The 17,521-nt window shown below is 48.0% G+C and overlaps 1 protein-coding gene across 4 annotated transcripts in view; it reads left to right on the forward strand.

Moving 5' to 3' along the window:
* Nucleotides 1–17,521, forward strand: part of ESYT2 (extended synaptotagmin 2) — a 156,993-nt gene that overhangs the window by 137,115 nt on the left and 2,357 nt on the right. For all 4 annotated transcript variants that reach the window (XM_077268568.1, XM_077268569.1, XM_077268570.1 and 1 more), the window contains 5 exons: nucleotides 2,536–2,915; nucleotides 8,412–8,510; nucleotides 9,047–9,178; nucleotides 9,496–9,601; nucleotides 10,852–10,901. In XM_077268568.1, coding sequence (XP_077124683.1) covers nucleotides 2,536–2,915; nucleotides 8,412–8,510; nucleotides 9,047–9,178; nucleotides 9,496–9,601; nucleotides 10,852–10,901 — 767 coding nt within the window. The remainder of the gene's footprint in view (nucleotides 1–2,535; nucleotides 2,916–8,411; nucleotides 8,511–9,046; nucleotides 9,179–9,495; nucleotides 9,602–10,851; nucleotides 10,902–17,521) is intronic.

The raw sequence follows: 17,521 nt of genomic DNA on the forward strand, positions 1-17,521 counted from the left end.
GGGCGGAGGACACAGGGTCGGTGCTTTCAGCGGTCCACATTCCGGGTGTGGATAACTGGGAAGCAGACTTCCTCAGCCGACAAGGAATAGACTCGGGAGAGTGGTCTCTCCATCCCGAAATTTTTCAAAAGATCTGTCTCCGCTGGGGGACCCCGGATGTGGACCTAATGGCATCCCACTTCAATGCCAAGGTCTCCAACTTCATGGCCAGAACACACGATCCGCTGTCGCTCGGAGCAGACGCTCTGGTCCAGGACTGGACCCAGTTCCAGCTTCTGTATATTTTTCCACTTCTCCCCCTGATATCCAGAGTGGTGAGGAAGATCAAACAAGAGGGAGTTCCATCCATCCTAATTGCACCGGACTGGCCCAGACACACATGGTACGCCGACATCGTACAACTCACAGCAGACGCCCCCTGGCGTCTCCCCGACCGCCACGATCTTCTATCACAAGGCCCGTTCTACCACCAGAACTCAGGGGCTCTCAATTTGACGGCGTGGCCCTTGAGACCTGGGTTCTAACCCAGGCAGGGCTCTCGACGGACGTCATTGGAACCATGATCAGAGCACGGAAACCAGCGTCTGCCAAGATTTATTACCGTACCTGGAAAGCTTTCTTTACCTGGTGCGAATCTCGTGGCCAGATCCCACTCCCTTATTCCCTACCCAAAGTACTTGGCTTTCTCCAATCGGGTCTGGAGGCCAGGCTGTCATTGGGCTCGCTTAAGAGCCAGGTGTCAGCCCTCTCAGTGCTTTTTCAAAGGCGCATTGCTACCAAGCCGCAAGTATGGACTTTCCTTCAGGGGGTTTCCCGATTGGTTCCCCCCTACAGACGACCACTAGAAACGTGGGACCTCAACCTGGTCCTGACAGCATTGCAGGAACCACCCTTCGAACCCCTTAAGGAGGTCCCGCTCCGCCTTCTTTCCCAGAAGGTGGTTTTCCTGGTGGCAATCACCTCGCTACGCAGGGTGTCTGAACTGACAGCACTCTCCTGCAGACGGCCCTTTCTGGCTTTTCACCAGGACAAGGTAGTTCTTCGTACGGTCCCATCCTTCCTTCCGAAGGTTGTGTCCGACTTCCACCTCAATGAGGAAATTTCACTACCATCCCTTTGTCCGGTTCCAGTTCATAGAGTGGAGAAGGCTCTGCATACGCTTGACCTTGTCAGGGCATTGCGTATTTACGTGTCTAGGACTGCGTCCTTCCGGAGGTCTGATTCTCTTTTCCTCCTTCCGGAAGGCGGCCACAAGGGTCTGCCAGCTTCCAAAGCTACCCTTGCCAGGTGGATCAGATCCACCATACAAGAGGCCTACCGCCTTAAGAATTCTCCTCTTCCAGCCGGTATTACGGCACACTCTACACGGGTGGTAGGGGCCTCCTGGGCCATTCAGCACCAGGCTTCGGCACAACAAGTGTGTAAGGCGGCCACTTGGACTAGCTTACACACATTTACTAAACACTACAGGGTTCATACCCAGTCCTCAGCGGACGCGAGCCTGGGTAGATGTGTCCTGCAGGCGGCGGTGCCCTAAGTATAGGGGCCTGTCTGCACAATATTCGTCCATTGCTTCCCACCCAGGGACTGCTTTAGGACTTCCCATGGTCCTGTGTCCCCCAATGAGGCGACAGAGTAAAGGAGATTTTTGTGTACTCACCGTAAAATCTCTTTCTCTTAGCCTCTAATTGGGGGACACAGCTCCCACCCTGTTGCCCTTTCCGGGCCGTTGTAACTGTTGAGTTCTCATATTGTTTTCTTGAGCTCGTACATAGTTGCCTTCTTACAGGCATAATTATGTTATTCATGTTACATAGTTGCCTTCTTACAGGCATAATTATGTTATTCATGTTATGTTCCTCCTACTGCTTTTGCACAAAACTGGAGAAGGCTGATGCCGTCCAGGGGTGTATACTGCACAGGAGGAGCCACAGTTAATCTTTTTCAGATTATGTATAGTGTCGCCTCCTAGTGGACAGCAGCATAACACCAATGGTCCTGTGTCCCCCAATTAGAGGCTAAGAGGAAAGAGATTTTACGGTGAGTACACAAAAATCTCCTTTTCTTCCTACATACAAGCTGTTTTCTCTGCCCTCCCTGATGCTTTCCCCACTCTCCAAACTCTGATCTGGCTTGTTCACCCCTTTTTCTTGCTCACAGTAAGGGAATGGAGGAAAAAAGCTGACAAGCAGATCCCTGAGGGATTAGTATTAGAGTTTGCAGAGCAGCCAGCTAAGTGAAGGACTAGCACAGACTCTACAGCAAAAAAAAAATGATAGGACTTTTTAATGAAGACTATTTATAAAGTTGTTTAAATTTGCAGATAGGAAAAAATGAATAAAATGCAGTAAATGGCCTTTAAAGGTCACCTGTCCCCTCTAGAAAATACAGTTATTCCTGATTAGCCGGGTGTTGAAAACACATGTATAATAAGTGGTAGCTCTGGGGACTGACATTTTCTATAAGGGTGAATGAAGAGACGTGTTTAGTAAAAAGCCATGTGGTTGTAGAGCTCACTGGTGTTTCCTCTCTCAGATCCTGTATGTGGATAGACCCGTGCGATCTCCTGATGAACAGTATACATCACAGGTCAAGAGACCATCAATATTCAAGGGGAAATCCAATCCACCAACGCCGACCACACCGTCCATTGTACAAGAAGCGCAGAAGCCTCCACCAACACCCAAAATAGACCCCAATAAAAAGATTGAAAATGGGGAAAAAGAGAGTCCCCAAAATGCAAGTCCCCAGAGACCAACCGAGCTGCACAAAAGCTCCTCCAACCTCTCAGGATCCAGTTTTACATATTCTCCTTCACACCTGTCTATGAAAGAGCCCACACCGAGCATCGCCTCCGATATATCGCTACCCATAGCCACGCAGGAGCTCCGGCAGCGACTGCGGCAGCTTCAGAAGTAAGTCCTGCTCCCATCAAGAGCTCTCTTCACCTTTTATTCCCTACATTGTCTGTTTCCATTTTTGGCGATTGTTGTTCTTCTCTCCCCTTTTTCCTAGAGCCATGGCTTTTTTTTATTTTTCCGTCCACATAGACGTAAGAGGGCTTGTTAGTTGTTTTTTCTTGTCTTTTTTTTTTTTTTCTGGGATAAGTTGCACTTTTGAATGACGCCATTCGTTTTACCATATAGTGTACTAAAAAAACAACTCTGCTGTGAAATTGCAAAATACACAAAAACCCACAATTCTAACATTGCTTTTTGGGAATTGTATTTCTGACATACTTTGCGTGGTAATCCTATCTTGGCAATCTGATTTTCCTCGTCAGTACAATTGCAGTGATCACAAACTTGTCCAGGTATTTTTTTTTTTATTATTATTTATTTTTGTGGTGAAACCACATGAAAAATTTGTAAATAAAAAACCCAAAAGTTTGATTGTGTCGCCGTTTTCCACAACCTGTAACATTTTACATTTTTCCGTTGATAGAGCTGTATGAGGGTTTATTTTTTGTGGCCTGAGACATTTTTATTGATACCATTTTGGGCTAAATCTGATGTTTTGATCTCCTCTCACAGTATTAGGGCCTGTGCACACGATGCAGATTTAGTGCAGATCTGCAGCGTTTTTTTCTGCTGCAGATCTGCACTGTGACTTACAGTACAATGTAAATCAATGTGAAAAAAAAAATGCTGTGCACATGGTGCAGAAAAATCCGCACAGAAACGCTGCAGATTTCAAAGAAGTGCATGTCACTTCTTTTGTGAGTTTCTGCAGCGTTTCTGCAGCGTTTCTGCACCCCTCCATTAATAGAAATCCGCAGTGGTAAAAACTGCAGAAAATCCGCACAAAAAACGCATAAAAAACGCAGCTGCGTTTTCTGCCAGGAGATGCAGATATAGTGCAGAAAATTCTGCACCACGTTTCCTACGTGTGCACATAGCCTTATTTTTCAGTGTTGCAGCTACCATAAGAATGCAATTTTTGGCGGTTTTGATTTTTTTTTCTTGCTTACTGTGTTCAGGACAATTTTGTATACAGCAACAATCCGTCTCCTGTGAAGGCTGGCCACAGGCTGGATATCAGTGGAGCTCCGTGATGCCAGGCACGGAGGTCTCCAGCACCAGCTCCACGTGATCATGTCTGTGGGCGGATGAAATGAGGCCCCCCATGTCTGCGCGCTAAGAGCGCTGTTGTCAGAGCTTGCAGGCAGAGCTTCACTCCACCCGTGGCTGTTACAGGCTGGTCCTGACTCTGTGTCACAGCCATTACCTGCTGGGTATTGGGCAGCCCGCTCTGTACACTCTTTCCCGACTTGCACCGTACATGTACATTGGCTGTCGGTAAGGGGTTAAAGGGAAGGTGCCGTGATTTTAATTTTTGTATTAATAATTATTGATTATATACTCAATTATTTTTAATACAAAATTAAATGTACTACTTTCATAGTTTTTATTTATTCACGTTTACTTTTGCCACTGGAGGCTGCCATTTTTATTAGTGTGGGCGGAAGTACCTGGGCACGACACTTGCACTCCTCACTGATGGCAGCTATGGGCATAGGAGCCAACGGTCGGACTCTGACCGCATCTCTTACGTTAAGGCCGCTCCTCCTGCCTCTCAGCTGTGACCCGGGTACACCCTCCTGGGCTGTCCACATCACAGCTGCGGGAGGAGATCGCCGACATTTTTATTTACCCTGCAGGAGATGCTGGGGAGAAGCTGCTGGGGAGCAGAGGGTCCAGGGTAAGTATCTGCAGCACTAGTGGTGATCGCAGCCTATAATTAGTATTACCGTACAGGCTGCGATCACTGCTGACCTGCGCTGTCTTGCTGAAAGCTTCCACCCTCAGTCCACGGGCTGGAAATCACCCAGCAGCAGCGCCTCTCCCTGTACATGGAGCGTTATGGCTGCTGCTTCTCTGTGCAGCACTGATTTGTGGCTGGATGTGTTGCACTTCATCACCCTGACACAGGGACTGTCGGTGCAGACTGCAGCCTGGAGTTCGAAGCTCCATGTTTCTGAAAATAGAGCAATTACAAGGGGCGGCACCAAGGCTGGTTTGTAATGGCTAACCCTTCCCTGCCTGCTGTGCATGGTGCAGGGGGATCAGTGTGCAGACAGGCAGCAGTGGGGGGCTCTACAGTTCCAGCTGCTGTGTCACTACAAGTCCCAGCATGCCAGGACTGAGCTCCTAAGTGTAGTCCTGCAGCTCCTCAGGTCTCCTGCCTGATCGTCCTACTTTCAATTCCAGAGCAGAGGCCAGGTGCAGCAGTCTGAGACTAGTGATCCAGGGAGCAGAAGAGGAAAGGCTGAGCCCCTCCAAGCCCCCTGAGACTCAGCCCAAGCTCACTGACAGTCACCCCGTGCCCCCTGACACCCACCCCAAGCTCACTGACAGTCACCCCGTGACCCCTGACACCCAGGCCAATCTCACTGACAGTCACCCCATGCCCCCTGATACCCACACCAATCTCACTGACAGTCACCCCATGCCCCCTGATACCCACACCAAGCTCACTGACAGTCACCCCATGCCCCCTGATACCCACACCAAGCTCACTGACACCCACCCCAAGTCTGGTGTCTTTCAGGACAAGCTGTGAGGAACGTCACCGGGGCGTAATACAAATCATAGAGCGACATAGCAGAAGGTCTAATTGCCCCCCCTTCCCCCCCAAAAAAAAAAAAATTGTGGTGGTCACAGAAGGGCATAGCTCACAACTTTCCTGCCTTTACATAGTAATTATACTGCCATATATATTTATTAAATAATACTGCCATATAGGTCATACATAATGCCGCCATATATATTTATCACATAATATTCCCATAAAGACCACACATTATGCCTCCATAAATGTTTATTACATAGTACTGCCATATAGGTCATACATAATGCCACCAGATATATCTATTACATAATACTGTAATATGGACCGCACATAATGTTGCCATATATATTTTTAACATAATGCTGCCATATAGATCAAACATAATACTGCCGCATATATTTATTACATAGTACTGCCATGTAGACCACACTTGATGCTGCTAAGTATTATGTGTGATCTGTATGATGGCATTATGTATGATGGCATGATCTATATGACAGCATTATATGTGATCTGTATGGTTGTATTATGTTTGATCAGTATGGTGCAATAATGTAAGAACTATATGACGGTATTATATGAGACCTATGTTATGGGATTATGTGTGATTTATGTGGCAGTATGATGTGAGAATTATATGGTGGTTTTATGTGTGATCTATATGACGGTATTGTGTGATCTATATGACGGTATTGTGTGTGATCTATATGACGCTATTGTGTGATCTATATGGCTGTATTATGTGTGATCTATATGGCAGTATTATGTGTGATCTATTTGATAGTATTGTGAGTGATCTATATGGCAGTATTATGTGTGATCTATATGGCGGTATTGTGTGAACACTATGGCAGTATTATCTGCAGAAAGTGGACCCATTCTAGGGTGGTTCTGGCTGAGCACCTGCACGCAGGTCTGGGGTAATAGAGGTGGCAGCATGACCTCCAGTTAGGTGCAGTCAGGGGAGGGCTGTGAGACAGCTGAATAGAGGGGTTTCATGTTTATCGTTACTATATGGCTACATTTCCCCCCAGTCACCCCAGACTGTGCCTATCGCCTCGCTTTCACACAGGACAGGATGGAGAAGACAGGATCTGAGGAGGGGAATGGGGTCTTTGCATGCAAAGTCTCGATCAGAACAGGCCATCAATCCGCAGAAATGTTTCCTGGATTTCTGAGGAGCAGACGGTCTATCCATGTGTATAAAAGACAGCGCTCTATGTACAATCCCTGGCTGCTCCGCGCACTGAACATGGTGCTTCCATACCACCAGCACACTGCTCTCCTGAGGAGACATCACACACTTCAGCAGACTCCGCCCATAATTACTGCAGTGCTGTAATGTGAGCTAGTTGTTAGTGTTGAGCGATACCTTCCGATATGCATTGGTATCGGTATCGGATAGTATCGGCCGATACCGGCAAAATATCGGATCTCGCCGATACCGATACCAATGCATTTCAATGGGACGCAAAGTATCGGAATGGTTCCCTGGGTCTGAAGGAGAGGAAACTCTCCTTCAGGCCCTGGGATCCATATTCATGTGTAAAATAAAGAATTAAAATAAAAAATATGGATATACTCACCTCTCCGGCGGCCCCTGGACTTTACCGATGTAACCGGGAGCCTCCGTTCCTAAGAATGAGCGCGTGAAGGGCCTTCGATGACGTCGCGGCTTCTGATTGGTCGCGTGAGCGCTCATGTGACCGCTCACGCGACCAATCACAAACCGCGACGTCATCGCAGGTCCTTCACGCGCTCATTCTTAGGACCGGAGGCTGCCGGTTACAGCAGTAAGGTCCAGGGGCCGCCGGAGAGGTGAGTATATCCATATTTTTTATTTTAATTCTTTATTTTACACATGAATATGGTTCCGATACCGATTCCCGATATCACAAAAGTATCGGAACTCGGTATCGGAATTCCGATACCGCAAGTATCGGCCGATACTTGCGGTATCGGAATGCTCAACACTACTAGTTGTACACTAGGTTTTTGTTCAATTTCATTAGCTGCTCCTCCTAGTGTTTAGAAGTGGAAATGCCAAACTTTTAAAATTATTTTTCGTATTTTACTAAATTATAAACAAATGATAATATTTTTTAAGAAAATGTAAACATTAATTCTTTACATTTTTTTTCAATTGCTGGGATTTTTTTTTATGGCACCTTCCCTTTAAATGCATTAATTTTTAGCTAAACATAATTTTTGTATTTGGGTTTCATTAATAATTTTGCACAGTTTGTCCTCTGTAGCCTCTGTGTTTCACAGCACATGGGTGGCTGCGGAATGTGATAACTGAGGATCCATCAGTGAGCTCCTTCTGATGGTCCAATGGGAAAGCTTCCATCTCTTTTATCTGACGTTTTTTGAGCTCTTCTCAGCTTATTGACGACCACAGAAAGGTTTAATGTGCGACAAAACAAGAATCATGTAAAAGCAAAACGGTGCAATGTTTTTAATGAAACCGAAAGGCAAAAATTATTTCCACTCAAAATACATGCATTTAAGTAAAAAAAAGGAAAAAAGTTGACCGCCCCTGGGATACTGATGACATTTTATGCAGATAATGTATGTGCAGTTTGCACAGATAGAGCGCTGTAATAGGAGAGTTACTTACGTTTTCTCTCGGCCACACAGAATCTTTGTCCTGTGCTTACACCCGGAGTGAGACTCCCTTACTCTACAGCGTTATTACATCGCCCTAATAAAACCAGTAATTGCCATAATTACATCCATTTAATAGCTCTTTAAGAGCCAATTAGGGAACCTGAAGCCTCGGACCCTATTGTGAACACATTTAATAATGACTCGATTTATAATACAATTTCTTTTCACAGTGGGACATCGCTGGGACAGTCTCCTCTAGGACAGATCCAGTTAACTATTCGGTACAGCGCTCAGAGACATAAGCTGATGGTCGTGGTACATTCCTGCAGGTAAGAGCCGCAAGGCACAATGGATTCCCAGCAAAATGTCTTTATATTAATGGTTTGGAATATATGACATGAAATCTTAAATACTCAATTATTGCCGACTGCGGCCGAACTGTCAGGTTGTCTACATCCAATTAGTGAGTGTCTGATTCCTGGCAGCTAGTGATGAGCAGCCGTGCACGGATAAGGTGTTATCTGAGCATGCTCGGGTGCTAACAGAGTGACATCAGTGTGATCAAATAATATGTTCAAGTCCCCGCAGCCGTTCAACAGCTGCAACACATGCAGGGATAGCCTAACAAACAGGGAATCCCTAGGTATCGAGTAGCCGTGCCATGCCATGCAGGCGCAGGGACTCGACCATAGTATTAGAGCATGCCGATATTGCTTTATTAGCGCCTATTAATACCGTATATCCTAGCACGCTCGCTCATCACTAATCAGGACCTTATAAAAAGGTTTGTAGCAGTGACCGTCACCCCCCAAAAAAAACTTCTACTGTAGGTCTGGTATGAAAATTGTCTTTTTTTTTCTTCTAGAAACCTTATCGCGTTCTCTGTCGAAGGCTCGGATCCATACGTGAGGATGTATTTATTACCAGACAAACGCAGATCGGGAAGAAGAAAAACCCACGTTCACAAGAAGACACTAAATCCCGTGTTTGATCAAACGTAGGACCTTTTCTTTCATTCCCTTCCTCTCATTCTTAGTTCCACTTTCCCCCGATATTCTAGGGCATGTTTCATCGAGTCTGCCGGCGTATAGGTGTAATCCGCTTCACATCAGTATCGGCCCTATATACATTATATCCCAACACTTTTAGGGTGCGTTCACATGTAGGATTTATAGCCCAGGTTTATTTTTAATGTTAGAAATCCGAGGCTGACCCTTATATTTTCTGTCTCCAGATCTGCCATTTGTTAGCGCCTCATTCAGGATCATCTCCCATCAATGTCCATAACCAAAGTGTCTTGTGTTTCATTTGCAGATTTGAGTTTAATGTGTCGCAGCCCGATCTCCCCAGGAGAACACTAGATGTTGCTGTAAAGAATAGCGGAGGATTCTTATCTAAAGACAAAGGTTTACTCGGAAAGGTGAGTTCTCATGTATGCTATATGAGCAGTATTAGGCCGTGTTCACACGCTGCTGAAGGTTTACGTTCCGGATTGTGATGCGGATTTCACCCTCCTCCATTACTAAGCATTGAACAGGGTGAAATTCGCAATGAAAATCCGCACAAGAATGAGCATGCTGCAAATTCTGAATCCGCGCCATGCTTTCATTATTGTGCTGATGTTTTTTGGGGCGACCTGTGGATGGGATGTTACAATAAAAACCATTCACTTATTATAGTGTAAATTGCTGCAGCTTTGCGGTACAGAAACTGCACTGCAAATCCACAAAATGTGACCTTGGCCTTAATGTGTCTAAGGCCGGGGTCACACGAGCGTTCATTCTCTCATGCGATTATGTAAATGACACTCAGCTCAAACTCTGACCAGCGTTGGAGTCGAATGTCGGCTTAGTGTGAACCAATTCTTTCACATAATTGTATCACAGGTATGGAAAAGACTGAGAACCTAATATCTCCGTCGTCTTCATTGTCTGCGGGAATCGGACTGCACTTGTATGACATCAGAGTGCAGTCTGATGTTTTACACGCATCCATAGACTTGAATAAGTGCGCGATTTGCGGAGCTACTCGGTCTGTAGAAAATAATCACTGATCTGCAGCACTGCCCCATAGTATAACATTGGGCTGATAAAATATTGGATAGCACTCGCTCATGTGAGTGTATTGTAAAAGATACAGTTAGCTTGGAAATTGCCCTGATTAGACTGCATCATAATTGTGATAGTGAATGGATATCTAAAGTCACTGAAAATCGGGAGAGGCTCAGGTTGCTGGCCTTTTCCCTCTCCCATGCTTTACACTGCTGCTCTTCTCTTCTTGAACAACTACAGAATAGAAGCATAAGCCAAGCCCATCAGCCCGCCATGCACGATATTCACAAGGGTATTGACTGATATAGTGAAGTTTACCCCATCTTTTAGTTGGATGACTTTCTACCAAAAATGAGCTCCCAAATATTAGCGCAGTGTTACATATTAGGCTACACTCCCCTTATTTCCCCCCCTAGATTACTCCCTTTTGGCTCCTTTGTAAGGTAATTGTCTAGAACACATGGTAAGTACAGTGCCGGCCACGAAAGACATTTTTTGGCTCCGATTGCTCCAGAATTCTGGCCCATTTAGTTTAGTTTCTCCTCTTGTGTTATTAAATATTTTTAATACAATGATCTGTAGAAAGTTTTTCATTGTTCCTTTTGTTTTAATTTTTCAGTTATTACTCGAATTAAATTCAGAAGAAATTACCAAAGGATGGACGCAGTGGTAAGAGGAGCTTCTTATACCGTCACAGCGCACATAACCTCTGTCGTACTGATTGTTCACACATGGAGGGTCTCTTTATGAAAGGGGGGACTCCCACAGATATGTATTGCAGCAACTTCTCTGTGCAACCACATGACGTGCTCCTTGTCCAGTTAAAAAGATGTTCTGCAGCTGTGACAATGTGTATTGTTGGGAATAACGTGCTTGCTACAATACTGTTGGACTATAAGATGTCCCTGGCAATGTGGCTGCATTCACGCTGCATTTAGTACACGCTCGGTGACGCTGTCGGGACAGATGTCCGACACCCCCCCACCATATGCGCCGACGGGGCCATAGGCTGGAATGGTGCCAGCAGAGCGATCGTGCGCTCTGCCATGTATTGTTTTGGGGCCGGTACACCTACTGGAGGCAGACACCCAGACACAGTTTACTTTGCCTCGGCATCAAGGGTTTACTCTTAAACTGGAAAAAAAAGGAGTCTTAACTTTCTCCTACGCCTCATTGGGGGACACAGGACCATAGGTGTTATGCTGCTGCCACTAGGAGAACACTAAGTAAACACAGAAAGAATAGCTCCTCCCCTGCAGTATACCCCCTCCTGCTGGCTCTCAGCTCCTCCCCTGCAGTATACCCCCTCCTGCTGGCTCTCAGCTCCTCCCCTGCAGTATACCCCCTCCTGCTGGCTCTCAGCTCCTCCCCTGCAGTATACCCCCTCCTGCTGGCTCTCAGCTCCTCCCCTGCAGTATACCCCCTCCTGCTGGCTCTCAGCTCCTCCCCTGCAGTATACCCCCTCCTGCTGGCTCTCAGCTCCTCCCCTGCAGTATACCCCCTCCTGCTGGCTCTCAGCTCCTCCCCTGCAGTATACACCCTCCTGCTGGCTCTCAGCTCCTCCCCTGCAGTATACCCCCTCCTGCTGGCTCTCAGCTCCTCCCCTGCAGTATACCCCCTCCTGCTGGCTCTCAGCTCCTCCCCTGCAGTATACCCCTTCCTGCTGGCTCTCAGCTCCTCCCCTGCAGTATACCCCCTCCTGCTGGCTCTCAGCTCCTCCCCTGCAGTATACCCCCTCCTGCTGGCTCTCAGCTCCTCCCCTGCAGTATACCCCCTCCTGCTGGCTCTCAGTGATCCAGTTCTTGCTTAGTGTCTGTAGGAGGCACTTGGGTCTGTTTCAGACCCCACCGTTTTTATTTTAATTTTTTGTTCCTTTAACTGAGCGAATGGGGGCGACAGATCCTTTCTAGGCTCCGATCTCCCCCGAACCATCAACAGGCAGGTACATGGAGCGTTCCTCCCATATCCTTTCCTGCACCGTTGGATGCCAGCCCTGTTCTCACATTACGGGCGACGGTTCCTTCGCATTCCGATCTCCCCCCTCCATAGCAGGTGACCACATGGAGTAGCCCTCCATCTACCTCTCCTGGAGCCAGGTGCATAGCCGGACATGATATATATGGCGTCCGTGCAGCCCCCTCTGCCTCACCACTGATATAGCGGATGACGCATGGCGGCAGAAGCTCTCCACCCCCTGCCTGACTATGGCGATGGTGGATTGAGCAACGGCCCACCGCATCTACCGTGAGTACACTGCGGGGGCTGATCCCTGTGATGAGCTCCCACTTCCTGGTCTCGGTGGCCATCTTGGGACACCCACAGCCCTGATGCTGCAGCAGTGCTCCAGCATTTCCTATCACAGCCCTCAGGACTAGCGTTTTTCTCTGCTTACACTGCGGACCTGCCCTGGGGACTCAAGACACAGGACCTGGGTAAGCTGCAGACACATAGCTTAACCCTTCCCCTGCTAGTAAGCGCTTTCCTCCAGGCTTTACTATGTCTCAACCAAAGCCTCACAAAAAGTCTGGGAAAACCCACACTGTATTTTTCGCTGCATGTACCTCTTGTAAGGTATCATTACCCTGGGGTCACAATACTGCATTATGCACAGCTTGTGAACGCTGGCGCGTTCAGCCTTTGAAGCCTCAGCGGCCGCACTCTTTCCATCTTTGCCGCTACGTGGGTGGCTAAGGCTATGACCCACTGGGCTGAGGTCTTGTCTTCAGCAGTACTGGATACCAATCTTCCCCCCCGAGATAGCAGACCTCGCTACTCGGATAGAACCAGAACACATGAGCTGTGCGCACAGTGAACAAGCCAGTAAAGACATGTTCACACCACCAAGAGACTTGAAAACACAAAAAAGCACAGTAAAACCAAAACCACTCTGTTGCAAAAAAAAAAAACTCGGATAGCCAGAGCTGGAGATTTTGTAGTGACCGCGTCCCTGGATGCCGCTGACTGCGCTTCTCAAGCAGCAGCAAATGCCATCACCATCCGGGGGTCCTTATGGCTCAGGGACTGGCGCGCGGATTCTACTTCCAAAAAGTCATTGACTTCTCTCCCATATCAGAGCAGTCGCCTTTTTGGCGAATAGCTCGACCAGTTAATTTCTGACGCCACTGGAGGGAAGAGTAAATTTCTTCCACAACAGAGACCCTCTCAGCCCTTTCGGAACCTGCAACCACAGGCTCGTTCCCGATTTTTTTTTTTTAGTTACAAGTCAAACTGGTCCTCTACTTCCACATCTCCCGGTTCCGGCCGGGCACAACGTGGAGACAGAGGTTCACAGGCCTTTTTTAAGTCTTCCCCTTCATGGAGAGGCAGGCCAAGGCAGCCGGGATCCAGAGGCGCCAGAACGGGCAGACCTTCCACACAATTTCCTTCAGTGCCGTGTGGCTCTCGGTCGTTCAGGACGAGTGGGTCCGCGATCTAGTGTCCTCCGGATACAAGATAGATCTCTTATCTCATCCTCCAAACCGTTTTTTCCTGTCTTCTCCTCCCAGGGCAAAAGCATCAGAGTTCTTCAAAGCTATAAGCTCTCTGAGAAAAGACGGAGTTATTATTCCGGTCCCTCAAAGCGAAAGGTTTCAAGGTTTTTATTCAAACCTTTTCATTGTTCCAAAGAAGGACGGTACAGTACGGCCCATACTGGACCTAAAACTGCTGAACAGGTTCGTCAGGGTACGACGGTTCCGGATGGAATCGCTTCGTTCTGTCATCACCTCCATGGAAAAAGGCGAGTTCCTGGCGTCTATAGACATCAGGACACATACCTCCACATTCCTATTTTACCTTCTCACCAAAGGTTTCTTCGCTTCGCAGTCCAGGAAGATCACTTCCAATTCGTTGCTCTGCCCTTCGGCCTCGCCACCGCAACCAGGGTATTCACCAAGGTCATGGCGGCTGCCGTGGCCATACTCCACACCCGAGGAGTGGTGGCGCTCCCGTATTTAGACTTTATCCTCATCAAAGGCCCCTCTTTCCGCTCCTGCAAGGAAGCCGTGGCCATCACAATAGATACCCTTTCTCGCCTGGGTTGGTAGATAAACTTCAAAAAATCTTCCCCAGTGCCGGCTCAGCGAATTTCCTTTCTAGGAATGATACTCTACTCGTCCCGGGGGTTGGTTCTTCTTCCCCCGGAAAAGATCTGTCTTACAGCGAGAAGCTCAGAAGCTCTCTCAGCCTCGCTGTCACTCTCTTCGCTTCAGTATGAGAGTCCTCGGCAGGATGGTAGCAGCTGTGGAGGTGGTTCCATTTGCCCAACTACACCTCCGTCCTCAACAGCATGCCCTCCTGGCTGTTTGGGACAGGAACCCGTTCTCCCTAGACCGTCGGTTCCTCCTTCCCCAGCGAGTCACAGTCTCACAGGTGGTGGACATTGAAATCCTCCCTGAATCAAGGGAAGTCTTTTCTTCCAGTACACTGGCTGGTTGTGACGACAGACGCCAGTCTTCTAGGCTGGGGAGCGATGTTCCTTCATCACACTGCTCAGGGCCGCTGGTCCCCCCAGGAATCACGCCTTCCAATCAACATCTTGGAAATCCGGGCGATCAGGCTGGCACTTCTCCATTTCCATCCCTTTCTAGCAGGTCGCCCAATCAGGATTCAGTCCGACAATGTCACTGCAGTGGCATACATCAACCGCCAAGGGGGGAACCCGCAGCAGGGCAGCCATGACAGAGGTAGGCCACATACTCCGGTGGGCCGAGGAAAACCGCTCAATGATCTCTGCGGTTCACATCCCGGTAATGGACAATTGGGAGGCAGACTTCCTCAGTCGGCAATGCCTCGACTCCGGGGAGTGGTCTCTCCATCCGGAGATCTTCCACCAGATCTGCTGTCGTTGGGGAACCCCGGACATGGATCTGATGGCCTCACGGCTGAATTCCAAGGTTCCCGACTTCATGGCTCGGTCCCACGATCCGGCAGCCATCGGGTCAGACACTCTTGTACTCCCGTGGCATCATTTTCGGCTTCCGTACATATTTCCCCCGCTTCCTCTCCTACCGAGAGTCATCAAGAAAATCAGAGCGGAGAGGGTACCGGTAATCCTGATTGCACCAGATTGGCTGCGCTGGGCGTGGTACGCGGAACTAGTTCAACTAGTTGCCACACGTTCCCTGGCGATTACCGAATCGCTCACATCTGCTATCTCAAGGCCCCTTTTACCACCAGAACTCAGAGGCCCTGTGTTTGACGGTATGGATGTTGAGTCCTGGGTCCTAACCCAGGCAGGTTTCTCTCCAGAAGTCATAACTACCATGATCAACGCTAGAAAGCCTACGTCTATGCGTATCTATCATCGCACTTGGAAGACTTTCTTTCCATGGTGTAGCGACCGAGGACGTTCTCCTCTACATTTTTCCATCCCTTCCATTCTCGAGTTCTTACAAATGGGTTTGGACTTGGGTCTCGCCCTTAGTTCTCTCAAGGGGCAGATCTCAGCCCTGTCTGTTCTCTTCCAACGCAGGATTGGCAACAGATTACAGGTCAAGACATTTATTCAGGGAGTCTCCCATCGGGCGCCCTCCTATAGGATGCCGTTGGAACCATGGGATCTTAATCTGGTCCTCGGAGTTTTGCAACAGGCTCCTTTCGAACCTCTACTGGAGGTTTCCCTGTCTCTCCTTTCATGGAAAGTTGCTTTTCTAGTTGCGGTCACCTCTATCAGACGAGTCTCCGAGCTGGCGGCTCTGTCCTCTCAAGTTCCGTTCCTGAATTTTCATCAAGATAAGGCGGTTTTGAGGACATCCCCGTCTTTTCTACCGAAAGTTGTATCCTCTTTTCATCTCAATGAGGAGATTGTCTTACCCTCACTCTGTCCGGCACCAGTCCATCGCATCGAGAAGGCCTTTCACACACTGGATTTAGTGAGAGCTCTTAGGAGATACATCTCGCGGACAGCGTCTTTCCCCAAGTCAGATGCCCTATTCATGCTCCCGGAAGGACCGAGGAAAGGGTTTCCCGCTTTCAAGGCGACAATAGCCAAATGTATCCGTTCGGCTATTCAGGAGTCCTACCGAGTCAGAGGTCTTCCTGTCCCAGCAGGGATTAAGGCTCACTCCACTCGGTCAGTGGGTGCGTCTTGGGCCATCCGGCACCAAGCTTCGGCAGCACAAGTTTGAAAGGCTGCGACTTGGTCCAGCCTGCATACCTTTACAAAACATTACCATATTCACTCTCAGGCCTCGGCTGATGCGACTGTCGGGAGACGAATTTTGCAGGCGGCTGTGCCGCATCTGTAACTTGTGGGTGCAAGTAGCAATTGCAGTTAATTGTTTCCCACCCAGGGACTGCTTTAGGACATCCCATGGTCCTGTGTCCCCCAATGAGGCGTAGGAGAAAAGGAGATTTTTGTGTACTCACCGTAAAATCCTTTTCTCCGAGCCAATCATTGGGGGACACAGGACCATGGGTGTTATGCTGCTGCTGCCACAAGGAGGACACTAAGTAAACACAGAAAGAATAGCTCCTCCCCTGCAGTATACACCCTGCTTGCTGGCTCTAAGTGAACCAGTTCGGAAACAAAGCAGTAGGAGCTTAATATTTAACAAGGATGAACTATGTCAAAAACCAAGTTAACTCAACAAAAACCAATAGACAATAGGCTGTTAACTTGGTTTTTGACATAGTTCATCCTTGTTAAATATTAAGCTCCTTAATCAAATGAATTGAAAATCTAGTCCAGACATTGACAAGGTTTGAAAAAAAGATTTTTATTTGAAATAATAATTTTCTCTTTCAAACTTTGCTTTCGTCAAAGAATGCTCCCTTTGCAGCAATTCCAGCATTGCAGACCTTTGGCATTCTAGCAGTTAATTTGCTGAGGTAATCTGGAGAAATGTCACCCCATGCTTCCAGAAACTCCTCCCACAAGTTGGTTTGGCTTGATGGGCACTTATTGCACCATACGGTCAAGCTGCTCCCACAACAGCTCAATGGGGTTGAGATCTGGTGACTGCGCTGGCCACTCCATTACAGATGGAAGAAGCAGGCAGCTGGTATTCTATAAATAGTTCTTGCATAATTTGGAGGTGTGCTTTGGTCATTGTCCTGTTGTAGGATGAAATTGGCTCCAATCAAGCGCTGTCCACAGGGTATGGCATGGCATTGTCAAATGGAGTGATAGCCTTCCTTATTCAAAATCCCTTTTACCTTGTACAAATCTCCCACTTTACCAGCGCCAAAGCAGCCTCAGACCATCACATTACCTCCACCATGCTTGACAGATGGCGTCAGGCACTCTTCCAGCATCTTTTCAGTTGTTCTGCGTCTCACAAATGTTC

This window comes from Ranitomeya variabilis, chromosome 6 (assembly GCF_051348905.1).
Source record: "Ranitomeya variabilis isolate aRanVar5 chromosome 6, aRanVar5.hap1, whole genome shotgun sequence".
NCBI lineage: Eukaryota > Metazoa > Chordata > Amphibia > Anura > Dendrobatidae > Ranitomeya > Ranitomeya variabilis.